We start from the raw sequence: 20,766 nt of genomic DNA on the forward strand, positions 1-20,766 counted from the left end.
CATTCTGTAGTGTGTTTGGAAGTGTAGGTAGCATTCTGTGGTGTTTGGAAGTGTTGTTAGCATTTTATAGTGTGTTTGGTAGTGTAGGTAGCGTTTTATAGTGTTTGGTAGTGTAGGTAGCGTTTTATAGTGTGTTTGGTAGTGTAGGTAGCGTTTTATAGTGAGTTTGGTAGTGTAGGTAGCGTTTTATAGGGTGTTTGGTAGTGTAGGTAGCGTTTTATTGGGTGTTTGGTAGTGTAGGTAGCGTTTTATAGTGTGTTTGGTAGTGTAGGTAGCATTTTATAGTGTGTTTGGTAGTGTAGGTAGCATTTTATAGGGTGTTTGGTAGTGTAGGTAGCATTTTATAGTGTGTTTGGTAGTGTAGGTAGCATTTTATAGTGTGTTTGGTAGTGTAGGTAGCTTTCCATAGGGTGTGTAGAAGTGTAGTTAGTATTCCGTAGTGTTTTATTGTGTAGGTAGCATTTTATAGGGTGTTTGGTAGTGTAGGTAGCATTCTGTAGGGTGTTTGGTAGTGTAGGTAGCATTCTGTAGGGTGTTTGGAAGTGTAGGTAGCATTCTGTAGTGTGTTTAGAAGTGTAGGTAGCATTCTGTAGTGTTTTATTGTGTAGGTAGCATTTTATAGGGTGTTTGGTAGTGTAGGTAGCATTCTGCAGTGTTTTATTGTGTAGTTGGCATTCCCTACGGTGTTTTATTTGTGTAGTTAGCATTCCATAGTGTGTTTTGTTGTGTAGTCAGCATTCCACAGTGTTTTTTTTTTTTTAGCGATTTATTTTGCTAAAGCACCTTAATAGCTGATGAGGGACTGACGGGGAGAGTGAATGTGCATGAGGTGGAGGGGGGGAAAGGGAAGGGGAGGCCAAGGATGAGATGGAGGGATGGAGTGGAGAGGTATATGAGAGAGGGAATGTGTGTGAGCTGGGAGCAGGGCAGTGACATGGCGGGGGACAGGACGACATGGAGGCGATTTGTTTGTGGCCACCCCATAGGGGATTAAGGCGTCTGGCAGTAGGTAGACAAATAGACAGATAGACCATAATATCCGGTGATCACTTTTGCGCATCATGTCAACAGGTGAAGTAAGTCAGTAAAGGAAGGTGTAGTATTTAAGTGTAAAGTGTTAGTAAAGACTTGTTTTGATGGTTCCTGTGTAAAATAAATGAGTTAGTATACCGTAAACTTAGCCTTAAAGTAAATATTTAATCCTTTACTTAATTACCTCAATGTAAACCCTTTTCTCCAATAATGTATTTGAGTATAAACCTTTTTTTCTCTCTCTCTAAACGTGCCTAAACAAAATCATAAAATATTTTCCCTTCCTTTCAGTGCCACTTTTCATCTGTCTCATCTCTTTTTCAATTCGTCTCTTTCTACAACTACAAATGCCACCTCTCATCTGTTCTCTCTCTTCGTCCCTTATCACCAGAATCTGTCGCTACAATTGCCATCTCTCATCTGGTATCTCTCTTCGTCTCGTCCCGTCTCCAGACTCTATCACCACGAATGCCATGTCTCATCTTTTATCTCCTTCTGTTTCGTCCCTTACCTACAGAATCAATGACTTCAAATGCCACCTCTCATCTCCTACCTCTCCATTTCGTCCCAAATCTCCAGAGCCTGTGATTACAAATGCCACATGTCATCATTTTTTTCCCCTTTTCCCTCGTCCCATGCCCACGTGTACCCAAGCCCGCCCCAGCTTTAACCTGTTCTCTTCCTCCCCTTTTTGGAATTGGTGTGCGGTGCCCGTCCCTGCCTATGCCCGTGTCCCTCAGAGCTACCTAGACTATTTAGAGTACCTCAGGAGACAGGATCTCATGGTAAGGGGTAAGGAAGGCTGGAGATGCTTCTGTGCCCGGGATGTGGCTTCAAGCTGTTGGTTTGCCCCGCGCGCTGCGATGGTGTTGCGTTTCCCGTTTCCAGACGATTTTCTTCAGCTGAGTGAGGCCTTTTGGAATACCAGGGGGTTAGATCTAGCCTTCATTAACCCCCCTTCATAAACAGGCTGCTTTAGAAATCTGAATCGGGTCATCTGGTAACGGGGAGTAATCTGACGCCATCGGCCCGAGCGGGTCAACAATGGCTCTGATTAATCGGCCAAGCACATCCGTCAATAAAACTCGCTTGGGCTAATCACCTCTAATGTTCATGTGACTGCCAAATGTGCTCGTTAAGTGTCTGACTGATTGTAACGCGTGGCTTTGGAGTAGTGACATAAAATAGTGACTTCTTGACCTGTGACATTAATTCGGCATTGAGGACTGACTTGAAGACGTGGTGTAACATTGCTTTTAGGAGTAACCTAAAACACAGAGAGCCTACTTGTTGCTTTGTACAGGATATCTATGTGGCTTACAGGAGCTTGAGAGAGTGGCTTAACAGAGAAGACCGCAAATTTGGCATTGTGAGTGGCTTTGGATAGTGGCTTAACTCAGGGCGAAGTGGGAGCTCCCTAGGTGTCATCGAGTTGATGTATATGGCTTACAGGAGCTTGTGAGAGTGGCTTGACAGAGAACACCGCAGATCTGGCTTTGTGAGTGGCTTTGGACGGTGGCTTAACCCAGGGTGATGTGGGAGCTGTCTGAGTGTCATAGAGTTGACAGACATCAGCTAAATTGACATCCTTGAGTGTGTGTGGGGGGGGAGGGATTTGATACAACCTACATAGGACGAGACTTTGAAAATTACTATAGTCGCAGCGCACGACTCTGAGGTTGTCATTATCGTACCCTGGCAATGTACCATTCAAAAGTGTGTCCCATTTCGTGTATAACATGAGACGCAAGTGAATCGTGTATAATAATATTCGTGTATAATATATTCGTGCATAATAATATGATTCGCGTATAATATGATACGAACTTGGACGCACTTTTGGATGGTAGGTTGCCGGGGTACGATAATGACAACCTCAGAGTTGTGCGCCGCGACTATAGGAATGGCTTTCAGTGTGGTTGTGTAAGGCTTCCATGTCTGTTGTTACTGTACATGTTTCCCACGCAGTACGGGAAATAACACCGCTAGTAAATGTTGAAATGTTGGACAGGTGATGCTTTACCAGGTGGCTTTCTGTTGCACCTTAATGTGTTGTTGTGGGGAATGGCTTAGTGGTGTGGCTTGCAGGACCCGGCTGGCAGGAGTGGGGGTGGTGTGGGGGTGGTTAAGTGGTTAATGGGGTGGGGGTGAGGAGGGTGTGGGGTGCATTGGATTTCATTAGCACTAACAGCAACATTACCTGTCCAATGAGGCGATCCTAACCTTACCTTTACCTGCCCACTTCTCTCTCTCTCTCTCTCTCTCTCTCTCTCTCTCTCTCTCTCTCTCTCTCGATAAATGTACCGCTAATTAACTCTGTATATATAATAAATTTTTAACCAAATGGTTAATAACTAAAACCCATAAAAACTGCATCAGGTGCCAACACTATCAGTAATACACTTATGTCCAGGTAAATAACACTGTACTACAATTAAGCAACAAGCACACCTGTATATCACCTTTGCAGTGCCATTCAACCTCACCTGCTTGCATACGTCCTAGTCAAAATGTCAGTCTGTGTTTATTGGTATAAGAGGTTCAGCCGTAAATTGAGCCTAAACAGGGTCCAAGTTGAGCTGAAATTGTGCTGGGTTCACATTAACCCACCACGTGCCAGCTATTTTTAGCCCTATTGGTCACCCCCGTGCCAGCCATTTTCTTTACCTTTTCTTAATTGGCTTAAATGATAGAGTTTGATGTGAAATGAACGAATTTCACCATTAAAATACTCGCCAAAGCTCAGAAATGGGTTTTATTGAGTCCTGCATACATGTATACAGGTATTCCCGTTCTCTCATGCTTGCCACGTAGGTGAGAGAAAGCCGTTTTCTATGAAAGGTAGACGCGGGCATTTATGTTGGGAAGGTATAGCAATGTTCAGTACACTTTTCTGATTTTTTTACTTCAACATCTGTCACAATTTGTGTCTCTTTCACTGTGAATGCATTGTCTTACACTGACTTGAAGATAGGTACAACCTGACTTCACTATGAACAGTCCTGGCACTTACAAGAAGGTATTTACGGCTTGACATCACTATGTACAGTTCTTACACTTACAAGAAAATATTTACAACTTGATTTCACTATTTATAGACCCTTCACTTACGTGAAAATATTTACAACATGCCTTCACTATGTACAGCACTGGATGAGGCACACAGGTAGAGTGAGGCAGAGCGAGTGTGAGGGGGGAGTGAGTGGGTGTTTGGCCTTGACCACCTGGGGCATGATAGAGGAACAGTTAACATACATACCTGCCAATTTTTACTTGCAAATCTTGAAAAATGTGGTCACAGTGAATGTTTTAATTTTAAACCATTTTAAAACGGCACTGGCACTGACCGCAGATTTTCGTTAGACCGTTTTAAAACGGCACTGGCACGCGGCGGGTTAAATACAGGTTTTGTATATGTGTGTAATTCCCCCACTTAAGTTTCCTCCTGACACACAACCAACTCACTCGAAAGTTATCCTGACCAGCTCTTTTCATTTCATTACATGATCCAGCTCTATGTATGGTGTAAGTGTACTGGAGGGAGTGGTGTATCAGGGTGGGGTATCTTGGTGCTGTGTATGTGTAGTTTCATATTTCGGCTCTTTCATGGGGCGAGTTTAACCTTCATTATTATCATTAAACCAACTCTAACCTTAAAAATACTACTTAAATTCAAGCTACTCTACCTCGTAATTTATTCAAAGCAATCCACACTCACCTGTCTTTAATCGACGCTGTCATTTTAACCTTCGCTAATTAGATACGGTTACACCCTCCCAAACTGACATTAACTTGTCACACATTAACCAAACTAAATCAAGTCTTGCATATCCCATCCCAGTCTAACCTAACCAAATCAGAACAAATAAGAAAAACAACTCTCCCACCTCACAAACCAAACAACTCACAGGAAAAATTGTACCACACCGCCAACTATCAACTTAAAGATTGAAAAAAGAAAAGGTCATGTGCATACTTCATCTGTTTCCCTTATTTCTCATTTCTTTTGTTCCCTCAATTTCCATCTCTCGTTTTCTCACACATTCGTTAATCATAATCGGTCATCAACGTTTCGGTCTCCCAAACAACCCACTCTGCACTTACCTAGCCTAACCCAACCCAACCCAACCCAATCTAACCTAACCTAATCCAACCCAACCTAACCTAACCAAACTCAATCCAACGCAACCCAACCCAACCCAACCTAACCTAACCTAACCTAACCCAACCCAATCTAATCCAACCCAACACAGCCCAACCTAACCGAACCCAACCTAACTCAACCCAACCCAACCCAAACCAAACCAAGACAAACCAAACCAACCCAGCCTAACCCAACCTTCCCCAGCCCAACCCAACCCAGTCTGTACAACTCAATCCAATCCAACCCAACCCAACCCAGACCCAGCCAAACCTCACTCAGTCCAGTCCAGCTTCATCTAACCTACATCAACCCAGCCGAACCCCACCAAACCAAACCAAACCTAACCTAACATAAACCACCCAAACGTAAACCAAATCTAACACAGCCAGTCTAATCAAACGGGAGCCGCCCCTAACCATACCTAACACAACCATTATAGCGACTTATTCTAACTTTATCACAGGGCACACCTAGCCAATCTAAGCTAACCTAGCCTCACCACGATAGCCACCTTAGATGACACCTAGATAGCACCGAGATAAGCCAAATCTAACCCTATCCAGTGCTGATAATCCACTCCAAGCACCTAACACATCCATCTAATCTGTGCCTAGCCCTAACCTAGCCTAGAGAGAGGGTGATAGCATAGCACTGTAATCTTCATCTAACCTAGCTCAACCCAGCACCAGGCTAATCTCACCTAATCATACCTAGCCTAGCCCAGCACCAAGCTAATCCCAGCTAATCTCACCCAACCCAATCCAATGCCAAGCTAATCTCAGCTAATCCCACCCAGCCTAACCCAGTGCCTAGCTAATCTCACCTAACAAAACTGAACGCCAGGCTAATCTCATCTAATCTCACCAAAAAACCAAGCTAATCTCACCTCATCTCACCTAAACGCCAAGCTAATCTCACCTAATCTCAGAACTAATCTCACCTAAACGCCAAGCTAATCTCACCTACGCGACAAGCTAATCTCACAGCTAATCTCACCTAAACGCCAAACTAATCTCACCTAAACCCCAAGCTAATCTCACCTAATCTCACAGCTAATCACACCTAATCTCACCCAGCCCAACCCAAGACAAGGCTAATCTCACCTAATCTCACCCGGCCCAACCCAAGACAAGGCTAATCTCACCTAAACGCCAAGCTAATCTCACCTAATCTTAACCAGCCCAACCCGAGGCAAGGCTAATCTCACCTAATCTTACAGCTAATCTCACCCAGCCCAACCCAAGGCAAGGCTAATCTCACTTAAACTCCAAGCTAATCTCACCTAATCTCGCCTAATCTCACCTAAACGCCAAGCTAATCTTACCTAATCTCATCCAGCCTAACCCAGTGCCAAGCGAATTTCACCCAGCCTAACTCAACGCCACGCTAATCTCATCCAGCCTAACCCAGTGCCAAGTTAATCTCGCCTAATCTCACCCAGCCTAACTCAACGCCACGCTAATCTCATCCAGCCTAACCCAATGCCAAGTTAATCTCACCTAATCTCACCCAGCCTAATCCAACGCCACGCTAATCTCACAGCTAATCTCACCTAACCCCGTACCAGGAGGCTGACGGGCCAAAGAGGAACTGGAGCGGCATTCTCATCTCGCTGGCCATCATCGCGTCCGTTCTCGTCCTCGTCACCATCGCAACGTTCATAGTCGAAGAACCCCCGCCCCCCTTCTACGGACGCCGCCTCCAAATCACGGACCTACAAGACCCATCCCTCATAGCCTCACCCATGGGCGCCCAGTGGGTTACAGGTGGGTGTACGTGGGGTGGAAGTGGGTGTTGGTGGGTGTACGTGGGGTGGAAGTGGGTGTACGTGGGGTGGTAGTGGGTGTAGGTGAGTGTACGTGGGGTGGAAGTGGGTGTAGGTGGGTGTACGTGTGGTGGAAGTGGGTGTGGGTGGGTGTACGTGGGGTGGAAGTGGGTGTACGTGGGGTGGAAGTGAGTGTGGGTGGGTGTTAGTGGGGTGGAAGTGAGTGTGAATAGGGTAGAGTCTTATATTGTGTGTGTGTGTGTGTGTGTGTGTGTGTTTTAGCTTTCATTCTACACCCATGGATTTGTGTAAGCTAGAGTGATGATGATGATGATGATAATGATGATTATTATGATTATTGTGTTGATTATTAAGGTGATGATGATGATGATGAAGATTATTATTGTGATGATGATGATGATGGTGATGATTATTATTGTGTTTAATTAATAAGATGATGATGGTGATGATGATGAGGAGGAGGAGGATGATGGTGATGATGATGATGATGAGGAGGAGGAGGAGGTGGATGGTGATGATGATGGTGATGATGATGATGATGATGAAGATTATTATTATGTTGATGATGATGATGATGATAGTTTCCCTTACACATCTTCCTTATATGCAACATCAGTTTTTACTCTTAACTTGGCCTAAAATTACCATCCTCCTTTTTCAACGCTAAGTATCAAAGAATTAACACTATATGATGCTAGTCACGAAGAAGTGCTAGGGGGGAGGATGTAGAACCATAGCACTTTCCTCTACCACTGAGCCACGTGAACTAGGCCGTGGAAGGACGAAAACTGAGCCAGCTTATGGTGAAAGTAGCATAGTATTTTGGGAGGTAATTATGTTTGAGTTTCTGGTTTACGTTTAAGTGAGAGACTGACGAGAAGAGTGTATGTGAGTGAGGTGGAGGCGGAGAGAGGGAGGGGGAGGCCGAGGATGAGATGGAGGGATGGAGTGGAGAGGTATATGAGAGAGGGGTGTGTGGTGAGCTGGGAGCAGGGCGGTGAAATGGTGAGGGGGACAGGGCGACATGGAGGCGATTAGTTTGTGACCATTACGGGATTAAGGCGTCTGGCAATAGATAGACAGATAGACAGACGTTTAACCCTTTCACTAGAGAGCTCCCCCGTCTTGAATAAAATCTGAAGACTTCAATAAGAGTAAAGTACATGGCCATTACTAGCCTTACTATTTCCCCTATTCATCAAACACTTGTCTTCCTATTTAACATCTTCACTCTGCTGGCTAGTACCGGAGAGGGGGGGAGCCTTCGCGTGGTGGCAGAAGAGTTATAACCAGCTGTAATAATCGTGTCGTAACTTCGGATTTGTTTATGTAGCTAGAACGAGGCATAGAGGAGGATTCGGCAGCCTCCTTATCCTGTCCTCCAAACCAGCATCTTAGTTACGACAGGAATTATTCGTAAGTGCGTTTGTGTATCCCGGTGCTGGATAGAGAGGGAGAGAGAGAGAGAGAGAGGAAGAGAGAGAGAGAGAGAGAGAGAGAGAGAGAGAGAGAGAGAGAAGAAGAAGTAGAAGAAGAAGAATTCATATGAAGTGCTTAACCCCTCTATGGCTTGAACAACTCTAGAAACAGGTCAGCTCTGGAACTATCTCCCTCTGTCTGTCTTTCCCACTGCCTATGATCTCCAGTCCTTCAAACGCAGTGTGTCCAGGCATCTCGAAATGAACGGATCTTGAATTTGGCTCTCTGTTACCTTGTTTTTCGTTTTTTCATGGAGGGAACAGTCTTGTGGGCTCCTGGCCTTGGTTCCTCCTCCTTTGCACACACACACACACACACACACACACACACACACACACACACACACACACACACACACACACACACACACACACACACACAAATCTATTCCAGCTGACAGCAGATGGATTTATGTTCCTTCTAGAGTCACAGGAGGCTGAGAGTGCTAATTACCTTTCTATCTACGCTGTACACCTGTCTATCAATCCGTTTACCTGTGAGCCTATCTATTTACCCAAAAGTTATATTAATCTCGCAGTGGTCAAAGCGTAGATGGATATATTTTGGCATAGATTAATCCCAAGTCTGTATATTTTTCCCATTAATCAACTATTTTCAAAACCTATGCTAATCTCCTTATATTATTTTGATTACACACCGTCGTCAAGGGGGCTGTTCTTTGTATTCGTCTGATCCATGTAAAATTAATGCCTAGGTTGAAGTTATGGAGGGATTTCACGTGGCGCCATCCGCTGCGTGGAAGTGGTGTATTCGTGTACCTTCCACGGCTGTCTAAATGGGAGGAGTCGAAAGAAGAGCACTTACAATCCTATCACTCACCGAAGACAAAGACAGAGAGAGAGAGAGAGAGAGAGAGAGAGAGAGAGAGAGCACTTCAACGTATCTGGTTTGCTCGGTTTAAATTTGAATATAACGGTCGGTTCATCTCGTTTTGCCTCATGTGTAAAGACGTTATTTTTCTCCCCTTCTAAAGCGTCCCTAGCTCATTTTTCTGATTGACAGCGAAGGTACAACACTTGATCCATCCATCCATCCATCCATCCATCCATTCTTCTTTCCTCGTATCACTTGAGATGGCAGTGTTTTAGTCAGTCCTCCATCAATAGGGGAAGGGGTGTCACAGGCAGATCCAACCGTGGCCTGTAGACGTATTTTCCTGTGCCAGTCTGAGCGGCCATAACCGGTCACAGTCTATGGTTTCCGGGACGTGACTGGGGGAGAAATAATCCTGACCGTTATGGCGAGTCAAATTCGTACCCCGAAAATGCGGCGTAAGTCAGCTGTGAAGAGGAGTGGGGATGCCGGGGTTATTGCAAGTCAAAGTTCTACCCTGAAAATGCGGCGTAAGGTAGCGATGAAGAGGAATGGGTATGCCGGGCCCCCAGTTCAAAATCTTAGCCTCCCCCATTTTAGTCTCCTCCTCCACTGAAGTTTTAGGCCATGTCAACATAGCATACTTACATAATAGGTCTAATGCTTCCAACCCCTCTCCGGTACAAACCATCTGATTGTAACCTTCAAAAACTTTCATAACTGTTCAAATCATCGGCTGTTTGTGAATCTGGTGAGAAAATCAAATTAACAGCGTCGGGGTAACTATCCCACCAAACACATCCCCCGACACTAGCTAAGTTGGTCATTACGTGCGAATCACCACCAGTTATTCTCATTTTTCCAGCATAACGCTCCTTTCCTTCTTGTTTCAGGCTATCCTTATAGACAGTAGGGGCTCTGGGTAGACTTTTCCACGTGTAGGTAATTGCACACGTTTGAGAAATTTAAAATGTTTCCGCGCTTCTGTGTACCTCAGTCAAAATGTTTACATCGTTCACGGTATGTAATGGCGGCGGATCCAAGATGATGACGTCAGTGCAAACCCTACATCAGTAACTCTTAGGAATATCCCACCCACGTTTCACTTCCTTGTACCTACGATAATTTTGCTTCCCCCCTCCCCCAGTTTTGCACTTACGATCAATTCCCATCGTAATTCAGTTTTGCACTTACGATCAAAATCCTGTCGTAACTCAGGTTTTGAATTGCAGGAAGGACAAGGAGGCTTTCGATTCTTCCTTTCCTAACTTAAAAAATATATTCTTAGGTCTATCTATCTATCTATTGCAAGACGCCTCAATCCCATACGGGGTGGCCACAAACAAATCGTCTCCATGTCGCCCTGTCCCCCGCCAATTTACTGTCCTGTTCCCAGCTCACACTCCCCTCTCTCATATGCCTCTCTACTCCATCCCTCCATCTCATCCTTGACCTCCCCCTCCACCTCGCTCACATACACTCTCCTCGTCAGTCTCTCACTCTCCATCGTCTCCACATGGACAAACCACGAAAGACGAAAATACTGCAGGTTATAATTATTTTTTGTAGGAAGGTCAGGGAAAGGAGGGAAGAAATCGCCTCCTGTGTAGTTCTTCCTGTAGAAAACATACGCGAGTGACGAAGAATACGTTTGATTTTAAATTGTTACGAAGAATACGGCCGCCCTCACTCTGCCAGGGATGGTGGAATCTCTCTCTCTCTCTCTCTCTCTCTCTCTCTCTCTCTCTCTCTCTCTCTCTCTCTCATTTTTACCAGAGCAACCTTATAGTCACGTGATCAAAAACACTCTAATTCTTTTAACATTATGTATTATGTGTATTTATTCTTCTTATATCCTGGTGATTATTATTTTTTTTTAAACCTTACAAAGAGCATTATCATCATCATCATAAATTCCCACACCACTGTCTTCCTTAACGATTTCTCTTTTATTTTCGGTTTAAAAATCGATATTCTCCTGTAAGGCCTGTTTTTAGTATGAATATTCTCTGCTTCTGTAATATTTTGTGTTGATATTTACCCCTTCAGCCAGAGGACCGAATTTGTTGTTACTGTCATCTGTGCAATTCAGAATAACAGAAACCGGGGCATTGAAGGGGAGACTCAAGAATACTGTAGTCTATTATGTAACACCTTCTTTGTTTCAGTAATATTTTGTGTGGATATTTACCCCTTCAGCCAGAGAACCGAATTTGTTGTTGTTACTGCTGCCATCTATGGAATGTAGAATAAGAGAAAACGGAGGTAGTGAAGGGGAGACGCAAGAATACTGTACTCAATTATGTAACGCCTTTCAGTTCGATGGTTCTTCATGGTGTACACTTTAGTCTGTGAATAGCAAGCGTACTACTACTACTACTACTACTACTGCTACTACTATTATTATTACTACTACCACTAAAAGAAGACGATTAAGTAGTAGCAGTAGTAGTAGAAGATGATGAAGTAGAAGATGATATAGTAGCACTAGTAGAAAAGATGATGTAGTAGTAGTTGATGATGTAGTAATAGTAGCAGTAGTAGTAGTAGTAGTTGCAGTAGTAGCACCAGCAGCAGTAGCAGTAGTAATATAAAACGTCTCACGAGTGAAGCGGATAATGAGTTAGGAAGACAGGCAGGATGGAAGGCTATCACTTATAACAACATCTTTTTCTACCTAACATGTACCTTTTTTTCCACCTGACTCCCATCTCCTCGCCTCCAACAGAACACAAGCTGGCGTACCTATCCGAGGGGGAAGGAATACGCCTTCTAGATACAAACTCCAGCACCAACATCACCCTCGTCACTAACATCGCGCTGGTGAGAGACGCAAGGCTTGTGTTTTGAGTCGATTTGGAGATTTCGTAGCTCCGTTTCCCCGGTGATTTATTTGGCACATTACACCTCATTATCCCCGTTTTTCCTACCAACTCCAGTACCAGCATCACCCTCGTCACGAACACCTTCTTTTGTTGTATTATTCCCTTTACAACAATAAATATTTCAATTCAATTCAACATCGCGCTGGTGAGAGACGCAGGGCTATGTTTTGAGTCGATTTGGAGATTTCGTAGTTCCCTTTCCTTGGCGATTTAATACGCACATTACACCTCATTATCCTCATTTATCGTACTGATGCAAATTATGTTGATATTAAAAAGATACACCTAAATACAAGAGGAAATATGACGTAAGATGGAAAGTGTATCGCCGAGGAACAAGAACTACGGAGTCTCCCATACCGACAAGAAAACGGGAGACGTAAACAAAAATAGCCGTACTCCCGATAGTTTGGGAGATTTCGCAAGACCTCTTCCTCGGCGATTTATTTTGCATATTAAACCTTCACCTCGGCTTGTGTGTTATTTATATATTAACACTGATATTATTTGCATGAGTGACGTGCAAGAGTAGGTGTCAGGAAAATCGCTTAGGGAGATGTGTTAAGACATCTCCCTGGGATTCACGAAGATTTTTTTCGTCGTAACACCTCATCCTAAGCTATTTATTGTTCACATTACTTCTTAATATCCTCTAGTATATTATTAATGCCGAATACGGTTATAACAGACAAACAAATACAAAGGAACAGGAAAGTACAGAAAATGAATCTCTTAGGGAAAAGCGTTGCGAAGTCTCCTGCATCATCGAGAATATGAGTTACGATGATATTTCCTGTCGTAACTAAGAAGAACGTAAGAGACAGGGTGATTCTGCTCTCATTTTTCGTTGTGTTTCCTGCAAAAATAAATCTTACTTTGCGACCAGCGGCTGTATATAAGTTCTGTATACCATTTTGAATTACACGCTATATTTGTTTTCCTAGGATGGTCTTCTCTCTCTCTCGCTCTCTCTCTCTCTCTCTCTCTCTCTCTCTCTCTCTCTCTCTCTCTCTCTCTCTCTCTCTCTCCTAGACTTCCCTAGTTTAAAAAAGAACAAAAATGGTGCAAAGAGCTATACTAACCAACCATGCTCCCTAACACCTTTTCTTAGGCGACTTATTTTGCTTATCACACCTCACTTACCTACTCAGTGTCTCATAAATCATTCAAACATCGCCTTAGACTGAATAGAAAACGTGCAAGAAGGATATTAACCGGCCGTATCCAAAAATAAATCGCTAAGGAAGAGGTGCTAAGGAGAAAACGGGTCCTGGTGGTGTGGGCATTTACAGGAGTTAATAATCAAAAGGCGACTGGGAGGTTACTGTAACTATAATGCTATTCAGGGGAGCGCGAGGGATCACTTTTGCCTGAATTATCTGAAGTGAGTGGCCTAGCCTCAGGGTCCTACGCTCCCGATAACGGTAATAAGGGTTAAAAATACATAGATAAATAGAGTGATTGATAGATAGATAGATGCAGTGAATAACCAGTACTGAATCCAAACTGCCAAAAGGGAGGTCCAGAATTATGCGTTATTTTTTTTTTTTTTAGTTCACAACATTCATTTTAAATTCCCAGCAAAATAGAAAGATATATATACATTATTTTAATTTCTTTTACAGCCACAAATCACAAAGCATCACTAATAAGGCCAAAGGTATACGATAAAGCATTTTCAAACATGTATTGCTGTTTCTGGTTATTTATTCTTTCCTTCCGTCTACGTGTTGAAGAGAAGCTGAGGAGGAAACGGTTGGGCGCGGACCCCTCCTCTGTTCCGCCCCAGCTGGTGTCTCCGGGGGTGCAAATATATCATCCCGGAACAGCCGTAGTATATCCCCTTTGCTGTATAACCGTGTGGCATAAAATATATTCTCTGGTACAATTGTATTTCCATAATCTACGATCCTGTGTTTGAAATGTAACGTAAAAACCGCCGTACTGGATATTCGCCTTCTTGAACTTAAATTATTTTCAAAGTTTAAATATTATCGCTAAATTGAACCATCCAAAACACACCTAATTCCATTTAAAACTAGTACTATTTTCCTGTTTCCCTATTTGTCGTCCTATTTCCCCTATTTTAGCCCTATTTCCCCTATTTTTTTTTCCATATTAGTCCTATTTCCCCTATTTTTAGTCCTATTTCCCTATTTTTGGTCCTATTTCCTTTATTTTAGTCCTATTTCCCTTATTTTTAGTCCTATTTCCCCTATTTTTAGTCCTATTTCCCCTATTTTTAGTCCTATTTCCCTTATTTTAGTCCTATTTCCTTATTTTTTAGTCTTATTTCCCCTATTTTTAGTCCTGTTTCCCCTATTTTAGTCCTGTTTCCCCTGTTTTAGTCCTATTTCCCCTGTTTTAGTCCCGTTTCCCTATTTTTAGTCCTATTTCCCCTATTTTTAGTCCTATTTCCCCTATTTTTAGTCCTATTTCCCCTATTTTTAGTCCTATTTCCCCTATTTTTAGTCCTATTTCCCCTATTTTAGTCCTATTTCCCCTATTTTTAGTCCTATTTCCCTATTTTAGTGCGATTTTCCCATTATTAGTCCTATTTCCCCTATTTATAGTCCTATTTCCCCTATTTGTAGTCCTATTTCCCGTTTTAGTCGTTTCCCTATTTTTAGTCCTATTTTCATATTAGTCCTATTTCCCCTATTTTTAGTCCTGTTTCCCCTATTATTAGTAATATTTCCCTATTTTTTAGTCCTATTTCCTTATTTTTAGTCCTATTTACCTATTTTTAAAGTTCTGAGCAACCCGTACTGATGTGGTTTCGGTTCAGCCACTCTAGTCTTTCATTTTCTTTTTCTTTCTCTTTTCAGCATCAGACAGGCGCGGCGGAGTTCACTGTATCGCCTGACCTACGATACGTGCTGCTGGTGCATGACGTCATTAAGGTAACAACGCACATACATACACATTCATACACGTACACATTAAGTATATGCGAGTATGGCTTGCAGTGAGAGGGAGGAACACGCACACACACATACACACACATACGCGCAGACATGCACAGCTACATACACATACGCAGCACGTGAAGACATACACATACGCAACACATGCAGACATACACACACATGCACACGTGCACATACTGTACACAAATACATACATACACGCACACATACACACAAATACATATATACACGCACACACACATACATACATACATACACACACACATACACACAAATACATACATACACGCACACATACACAATTACATACATACACGCACACACGCACAAATACATAAACGCACACACACAAATACATACATACACGCACACATACACATGTTTTTGTCGTTCATCAGTCCCAGTCTGTTTAGCCTGAGCAATCTCACCTCACCGCAGATTTTATCAATACCCCTGAGTTCCAAAAACCCCTCCCAGGCCGCTTCAAATCGTCTGGAGATGGAGTAATATAAAAAGACCATCATACTGTTGGAGTGAAAATGATTGTGTTCTTCCTCATGTTAGTTAGGCTGCATTAGTATTCAGGAGCGATTTTTTTTCTTTCCTTTTTTACAAGTTTCGGCTTTGTTAGTATAAAAAATTGTGAATTCTTAAAATACAGTGTGTTCACAAAAACACTCCCTGATTTCAAACTGGTATAACATGTAACTTTATTGTAATAATCGTTCACAGTTAGTAGCTTCAGATGCAGGATTTCATTCAGTTTCATGTGGTATAGGGTAGCATTAAAGGCACTGACATCTCGCTGTCAGGATATTTCTCAATGAGCACCTGCCAAACAGATGGATTGGTCGTGCTGGACGAGATGATCAGGTGTTCTGCAAGTGGCCTGCGAGGTCACCGGACCTAACTGTCTGTGACTTCTTTCTTTGGGGGTACATGAAGAGCACAGTTTACCTACCACCACTACCTGCAACCCTGGAGGAGCTGAAAATTTCGATCACTGAAGCAGTTCGCACGATAACTCCAGATATGCTGTAGAGCGTCTGGACCGAACTGGACTATCGCATCGATGTTTGCCGAGCAACCAGAGGGGCGCACATTGAGTGCCTTTACTGCTACCCTATACCACATGAAACTGAATGAAATCCTGCATCTGAAGCTACTAACTGTGAAAGATTATTACAATAAAGTTACATGTTATACCAGTTTGAAATCAGGGAGTGTTTTTGTGGACACCCTGTATTTTCGACTTGTGAAATTTCTAAAGTGTCTTCCCCCCCCTCCAGGGTCGGTTGTACACGCGGACGGCGGAGTACAGCATATATGACGTCACTACAGAGTAAGTCGCATCTGGTAAACGAAAATATTTGATCTCACAACTTCTAGTCTTGCGTTTATTAGTGCTGCTTATGAGTTCCTGAGTGATGTAGGGAAGATAATAATAATAATAATAATAATAATAGTAATAATAATAAAAAAAAATAGTAAAGGAAGATATTTGAACGCTTTGCGAGGGGTGAACAGGAGGGTTCGGGGATGATTCAAATCTTTACGTCAGACGGATAGTAAACAACGAATGTGGGAAGGAGTGGTCAGCATGAGTGTGGATGTGGAAGAAGCTTATGGTAGGGAAACAAGGCGGAAAGAATGGAAGAGTTTAGGTATGTATGGCGTGGATGGAAGTGTTGAATGTAGTAAAGAAGAATGATGGGAGTGCCGCGCGTGCAAAAATAGGTTTACTGATTGATTACAAAAAAGTATGGTAGCGTAACAAGAGGTCATTGTGTGTGTGTGTGTGTGTGTGTGTGTGTGTGTGTGTGTGTGTGTGTGTGAGAGAGAGAGAGTCGAGTTGTGGAGATGGGTGGGGACGCTGATTTTCTTTGAAGGGTGGTCTTTCTCAAACCTCATATGTCGTTTTGCTTTTCAGTAGCGTCCCTTTGCAGGCTGATCCATCGTTTTCTTCCTTTCTGTGATCGGCGTGAAATCAAATATCGATAAGGGTAAAGTGATGAGTGTTATGAGAAGAGGTAACCCAGTGTGATGTACTGCTGAAGGGAGAGAGACTTAAATTAGTGAATGAGTTTTAGTACCTCGATGCAGTAATAGAAAATGGAGGTAAATCTGCAAAGGAAATAGACAGTAGAGCGGCTGAGGATAGGAAAGTGATTGGTGCTATGAAGGCCTTGAAACTAAATGAAGATCTGAGCAAAGGGTCTGCGGGAGTCTTGTATTAAGGTGTCTTATTGATGTATAGACGTGAGATGAGAGAGAGAGAGAGAGAGAGGTGGAAATGAGGCTGTGGAGGAACGTATGTGGGTTGCGAAGAGTGGATAGGACAAGAAACATGATTATTCGCTACAGGAGTGAATTAAGGAAGAGAGAGGAAGTAGATGGTACGGCTGGGCAGATAAAGGTTAGATTAAGTAGGGTATTAGTAGGAGTTGCAACCCTAGGCTCATCTGAATGTGAACCCAGTGGACTGCAGGATGAAGATACCCTCCTGCAGTCCACCATCCTTTCGGAGGATAGGGAGGCGGTTGAGGGACGTATGAATAACAGGGCAGTAGATCCGCTCGGTTATGCCAGTGTCACCGAGAGAAGAGGCCTTTTTCCAGCACGAAATAGTATGGTAAATAAGTATTATGTAGTGTGGGGATAGGAGAAGTGGTGGGCTAAGGAGGTGGATAGGTATGGTAAATAAGTGTGTGATAAAGTGAGGTATGGAAGGTAAGGAAGTTAAAGAAGTGATCAAGGATCGAAACCTATAGATGAAGTAAGAACGGGGAAGCAGTGACGAGGGATGAGATTGGAACCCCTGATTAGCATACAAGTCGATGGAATAACTCGATCCCACTTGAGAAGTTAATCCTGTAGAGCCATAAATCTAAGTCTTCCTCTTCGTTATCCTTATCTTATTGACTTTTCCTGCCTGCTTCTTGCTTTGTATAGTTGATGGGTATAAATCTAGACATTCTTTCTCTTTTCCTTGCCTGTGTAGCATAAATCTAATCTTCCCCGCCAGCGATAAACATAAATCTATAAGCATTCTTCCTTCCCACGGCAGGCATGAATTAAAATCCTTCATGCAAGAACGTGATTCCTCTTTTTGCTCCCTAAATAAATACAATCCATCTTTTTATCCTTGTTCAGCCACTACTACCCACTCAAGCTGTGGCGGGAGGAGGTAGGGCAGCCGCGGTACCAATACGCAGGGTGGGTGGGTGAGAGTGGCGCCGCCCTGGTGGTGGTGCATGACGCCAACATCTACCTCCTGCCCTCACCCACCGCCACGCCCATAGTCCTCACCGATGACGCAGTGCCAGACCTTCTATATAATGGCGTCCCGGACCTCCTCTATGAGGGTGAGTCACACTGTGTCCTGCTGTAAGTGGCCCAGGCACGCATGAGCTCCATCCACAGGAAGTGACTGGAGGATTTTTTTTTTTTTTTTTTTTTTTTTTTTTTTTTTTAATAAATATGCTGCCGCCAGTGCCCTGGCATCTCGGCGTGGTGTAAAACTCTACTGTATTGTCATAGGGCAGAATGGTATAGATAGGTAGATGCTGTAGATATGTATGTATGTATGTATATAGGTAGGTAGACATATACTGTATATATATATATATATATATATATATATATATATATATATATGCAGGCTCAAAAGAGATCCTACAGTTCGTCGCAAAAGGAAGACAAGACAGCAGTTTATTGTCCTAGCTATGTATTGCATGTAGTGTAAAATATTGTCAGTGTGCTGAGTGATGCATCAAGACAATAGTACTGAATGAGTAACTAAAATCCGGACGAGTGATATTACCAATATTAGCCAGAACAATTAGGTACCACCCGAAGAAAATTGCATTACTTGTATTGACCTGAATGACTTGAGTACATAATAACAGGCTAGAGGACAAAATTAATGACATAGCATATCCTGAAAACAATTAGCAGGCATGAAAAGGCCCTGTTAAAGGAATCCTTAACGTAATTCTAAAATAAGTCCCTGAGGTGCCCTTCCTCCCCAGCCATGGCACCAGGTTTATCTTCAGCCTCCAGTCCCCACTCATGCATCCATGTCCTGTGATATCACCCCCACCATGGACGCCGGTAAAAATATGGCATGAACGTCAGTGTAACGCGTGTGCAGGTCTGAAGTCACATCACATACTGCACATAATACCGTAGAGAGAACAGTGTCACATTATATTTTGCGATTCTCATAGTCCCTGAAAAGAATAGTATGGACTCGTACAGGTGCATAGTTCCTTAGAAGATAGTGGTGTCTTACAGATGTCCTTTGATCCTTTAAGAACGCTGCCATGCCTCTAATACCGACTGTCCTTCCTGCAGAGATCCTGGGGCAAGACAAAGCAGTGTGGCCGGGACCCAATGGACAGTTCCTAGCGGCTGCGTCCTTCAATGAGTCCGGCGTGAGAGAGCTGCCCGTGCTGCAGTACTCCCACCACCTGTACCCCACCGTCCAAACCTTCAGATATCCCACCGTGAGTACCACACCACAGCACACCACACCACCACCACCACCACCACCACCACCACCACCACAATACCACAGCCTGTAACCCACCTTACCGTAAATAGCATACCACCACTGTCACGCCATCACATCACACCACACCACACCATATTACTCGAAGCACATCACTCTATCTCATACCACATCTCTCTACCTTATGCATACCACACCACACCACAACCATTGATAACAGCTCAGAATACCACACACACGGCATCACACACACCACGCCAACCTTCATTTCACCACATCACACCACACCACAACATAACACACCATACTACACTTTCACATTGCCCCACCATCCACACCATAAACACACCGCAGACCACCACACACCACCTCACCACGTCACACCACACCACACCACACTGCCTTACACAAACTAGAACACACCACATAATACCAGCTCACCACACCCCACAGAACACAACAGCACACCGCACAACATCACACCAAACCTCATCACACCACATCACAGCATAACGCCATATGAGACTGCATCACATCACCACACCACACCGCACCATCTCACACATCACCCTGTAGGCTACCACACCACTACATCGTCCACACCACCACACCACACCACATCACACCACAGCAAAGCGCACCACAGCCTGCCATAGCACACTGCACAACACCACACTGCACCACACCACACTGCACCACACCACACCACCACACCACACCACATCACAATAAATTAAACTGGTTACACAAATTCCCTGTAACATATAGATAGATAGATAGATGTGTGTGTGTGTGTGTGTGTGTGTGTGTGTGTGTGTGTGTGTGTGTGTGTGTTAATCTGTAAAAGAGAAAAAAGAAAGAAAAGGAAAGATTTCTATACTCTCTCTCTCTCTCTCTCTCTCTCTCTCTCTCCCCAGGTCAACACAGCCTAACCCCACTCCTCTCTCTCCCCCCCAGGTCAACACCCCCATCCCCGAGGTGTGTGTATGGGTGTATGACCTCACCGCTGGGGAGAGCCCGCCCCCCAGGACCAGACTAGTGCCGCCCGACCCCATCACTGAGTAAGGGAGTGAACTAGTTCTCTCTCTCTCTCTCTCTCTCTCTCTATCTATCTATCTATCTATCTGTTTATCTCTCTCTCTCTATCTGTTTATCTCTGTCTT

At 43.6% G+C, this 20,766-nt stretch overlaps 1 protein-coding gene across 1 annotated transcript in view; it reads left to right on the forward strand.

Moving 5' to 3' along the window:
* LOC145406022 (prolyl endopeptidase FAP-like) overlaps positions 1-20,766 on the forward strand; it is a 38,648-nt gene that overhangs the window by 1,035 nt on the left and 16,847 nt on the right. Inside the window, exons 2-9 of the mRNA XM_080277209.1 lie at positions 1,773-1,817; positions 6,747-6,942; positions 12,004-12,098; positions 14,989-15,063; positions 16,380-16,432; positions 18,244-18,455; positions 19,447-19,598; positions 20,561-20,664. Coding sequence (XP_080133335.1) covers positions 1,773-1,817; positions 6,747-6,942; positions 12,004-12,098; positions 14,989-15,063; positions 16,380-16,432; positions 18,244-18,455; positions 19,447-19,598; positions 20,561-20,664 — 932 coding nt within the window. The remainder of the gene's footprint in view (positions 1-1,772; positions 1,818-6,746; positions 6,943-12,003; positions 12,099-14,988; positions 15,064-16,379; positions 16,433-18,243; positions 18,456-19,446; positions 19,599-20,560; positions 20,665-20,766) is intronic.

Source organism: Coenobita brevimanus, chromosome 69 (assembly GCF_032717465.1).
Source record: "Coenobita brevimanus isolate Jiangsu-jjx chromosome 69, ASM3271746v2, whole genome shotgun sequence".
NCBI lineage: Eukaryota > Metazoa > Arthropoda > Malacostraca > Decapoda > Coenobitidae > Coenobita > Coenobita brevimanus.